The sequence below is a fragment of the Rhipicephalus sanguineus genome, chromosome 3, assembly GCF_013339695.2.
Source record: "Rhipicephalus sanguineus isolate Rsan-2018 chromosome 3, BIME_Rsan_1.4, whole genome shotgun sequence".
Lineage (NCBI taxonomy): Eukaryota > Metazoa > Arthropoda > Arachnida > Ixodida > Ixodidae > Rhipicephalus > Rhipicephalus sanguineus.
In genome coordinates, this window is record NC_051178.1 from 147,601,673 (window position 1) to 147,605,155 (window position 3,483).

Sequence of the window (3,483 nt, forward strand, 5' to 3'; positions counted from 1 at the left end):
TGTCCCAACTTTTCTCCTTCCGAATTCAGCTGTGGTCAAAGAACCAGTGGTGAACTCTGTGCCCGTTTTCCCTGAAAACTGTCTCCACGATGTCTTGCCATCCTTATCGGTGCCGTTGCTGGAAACTGGCCGGACTTGAGTGCCTGCATGTTCCAGTGTTACATCTTGAGTGGCACCCTCACAGTGCAATGTCATTTGTTTCTCCGACCGTCAATTCCTAAAAGGTGCCTCCAATAAAACTACTTTCGCAAGATGTGGCAATAAGCACAGTAACCTCTCGATGAAATTCTGGTAGCACAAGTGAAGGCTATAATGGGGTTATTGCCCTTTGCCTTCAATACACTTGAAGCCCAATTGTGTATGCCTTGGGTGGGTGACGGGTCTTTAATAAAAGCTGAATTTCAAACCGTGTTTCAGCACAGATGTGACCTCACCAGCACCCCCCTCCCCCCTCTTCGACTGAATAAGAGCCACTGCCTTGATGCTACTGTTGTTAGGGGTGTCAATGTAGCTGAAGAAAGAAAAAAGACAGAAGCGAGGCACGTGTCGCGAGGAACAACCGGCAGATGATATTTATTTCTGCCTTCGTGAGATTTTGGTGGTTCGGTCAGCACACCTGGCATGCTATCCACTTTCCCGCAAACAACGTGATAGCACATCATCAGTAACCAAGGCGAGAAGGTGGCTTGGCTGCGTTATGAAGCAGTGCAGTAGTGAGGTGGCCACACTATCCTGGATATGACCTCAAATAGAACCTGCCCTGGGATCTTTTATCTGTATTTCCATACACAGTAACACTCCTTTGAAGATGAAATATGCTAAAAAATCTACATATAGCCAATAAAGATGGTTTTTGAGAGCAAACAAAACCAGTCTGCATCTGTTCCAGGTGATTGCAATTGCACGGCACTGCAACCACCAGCATAGACACCGACATAGAAACAACTGTGTGCAGACACGTGATCAATGCTGCAACTTCAAACAGTAATGATGCAAATCAACACGAGAAAGAAAGGGAGATGTCAAAGGCATCATCATTTGGGCAGAACTTCACTTACATTATCTTCTTGCCAATGCTGTAGGCACGCATTGATGAGATCAGACTTGGCAAGTGCAGGCGCCACAAAGACGCTTTCACTCCAAAGATAGCGAAACAGCAGTTTCTCTGTAGAATTTTTTTGCGGCGTAGAAGATCAGCTGGATTCTGCGTACCACTGAGGATGGCTCTCTCGGCTTCTGCATGGTGCAAAAAGCCATTTGCTAAGTGTTTGGGCCAACAAGAATTACATAAAACAACAGCATGGCAATGTCTCAATTAAAGGCTTTGCTTTGATGCCTTGCGTATTGGTGGAAGCTAAAATAAAGCACAACTTTGAAATATGAGTGCAGCAACATGGGACGTGTCAGAATGTTTAAGTGCTCTGCATTCGCATGTGCCTTCAGCAACATTGCGGTCATACATAACGGCAGCATGACGTAAATACTGGTTTCTTTTTGATGCAGTCAGTCCAGATTTCCACGCCACTCGCACTGGATAGAGGCAAATATGAATGACACCGAGTGTCCCGTGTCTTTCAGTCTAGATAGCTATCCCTTAGTTACTGAGGTGGCTTAGCAACAGCGAGCGACAAATCATTACAACCAGAAAGAATGAAGAATTGATCAGATAAAATCTAGTAGCGAGCACGAAATGCGCAATCAATTTCAGCGAATACGGACTAATACAACTAAGGTCAATGCAATTTGTTTACGCACTCACTGTGCGTGCCTGGAAGAACGTGAAAAGTCAATCTCGTTTTGTGAGAAACAGACAGCATAACAAGGTCAGCTTTACTGATCACCCAGTTTAACAGAAACCGTGCACTGCAGTGAACACTACGTTACGTTGTCTCGATGTCGACACGAGATTCCAGATTTAGTGCAGTGCTTACAAGAGAATAGTCAGAGTAGTGATTATTTCTGAACGCAACTTCTTGCACAAGAATGTTGTCGCAAAGCGCGCCCGGAGCTCAAGTGAACCTAGGGAACAAACGCTCCGAAAGTGGTGGAATTTCGCGATACGTGACTATAACAAAGCAATTAGCAATACAGTAATTCGTTTAAGTACAGCATCGCTTCAAATGCAACATAACCTCTCTCGGGGGACGCAAAGGAATTTCGCAAGGCTATGTTTTCACGCATCGCCATAACCATTCGTGGGATGCATCCTGCAACAGAATATCGCGCACGAGCAAACAGCAGGGCATAATATCAACTAATGTGCGACCCCCCCCCCCCCCCACCCAACACGCAGAAGGCGCTAATTCCGCGTCTACGAGTACAATTCACCTGATCTTTCTGTCAGCTTGATTTGCTTGCATGTGACAGTCTGCGCCAATGCGATCACGTCCGCGAGTTCCAGAGCGCCGATGATCTTACTCAGACCCTGTTGCTCTCTTTCGGTGAGCATCTTTGCGCTTTTAGGTTATTGCGGCGCTACTCATCGCATGTTTAGCGAAATTTTGGCTTCACAAACAAAAATAAAAACAGGGCTACGGGCGGCAACAACACTACAAGCCATAAGACATATTCGGGCCGACTTGGCACGATCCGCAAAATTGCGAATAAAATTTCATAATAAAAGAGGGCGCTAGTGACAACACAACAAAAACATATTCAACACAGTTACAAAGTTTGAAAGTTGAATATCTTGCTTTTGTCATCAAACATTTTAACTTCTATAAATACATAAAAAGAAAATATTTCTTACAAGACTTGATAACGTTTTTGCTGCAGTTTCGGTTTCAGTTCTGCGGTCGAAAATGTGTGCTTTGTTAATGGCCGCTGCATGCATGAAGAAATAAAGCTTTATGACTAAAACGCGTGCAGGCAGGAGATTTTAGCTACAGAATGTCTACTTAAACACTGCTTATTGAATTAGGCCTGTCTTCATATCCTCTTACTTGTAAGGCGTCGTTTTTGGTGCCGTTTTTGAGCGTTTCCTACTTCGAGCACAGTCTGCGCGCATCGCAAGCTTTTGAGGTGCTGACATTTATTTTTCAGAAGACGAAACAATGGTGATTGATGGACATGGCGAGGTAAACATGCTTTACAAGCCCGCACATGAACTCTCCCCATCAGCTAACAAATAGCCTGCGGTTACGCAGCAGGGGCGGCGCCAGGATTTTTTTACTGGGGGGGCACCCACGACAAGTGGGTTCCTTCAGGGGGGCAGAGAGGCTGGGAACATATGCATTGTATTTTGACTATGCTTGCTCTTGGGGGGACAGGCGGAAATTTTGGGGGGGCTGGAGCCCCCCCAAACCCCCCACTGGCGCCGCCCCTGTTACGCAGAAGGGAAAAAGTTGACGGGATCACCAATTGGCACCGGTGCTCACGTGATTATCGCAGTAATCACAAGGTGCAAGAGTTATCTTAATGGCTTAATTGTAACCATAAGGCAACAAAACGTATCTTAACAAGTCTAGGCCTTCACAAGACGAC

At 45.6% G+C, this 3,483-nt stretch overlaps 1 protein-coding gene across 1 annotated transcript in view; it reads right to left on the minus strand.

The window, feature by feature from the left end:
- LOC119387416 (uncharacterized protein C3orf38 homolog) overlaps positions 1-2,580 on the minus strand; it is a 35,194-nt gene extending 32,614 nt beyond the window's left edge. Inside the window, exon 1 of the mRNA XM_049413509.1 lies at positions 2,329-2,580. Coding sequence (XP_049269466.1) covers positions 2,329-2,449 — 121 coding nt within the window. The 5' untranslated portion in view covers positions 2,450-2,580. The remainder of the gene's footprint in view (positions 1-2,328) is intronic.
- Positions 2,581-3,483: the final 903 nt, after the last annotated feature.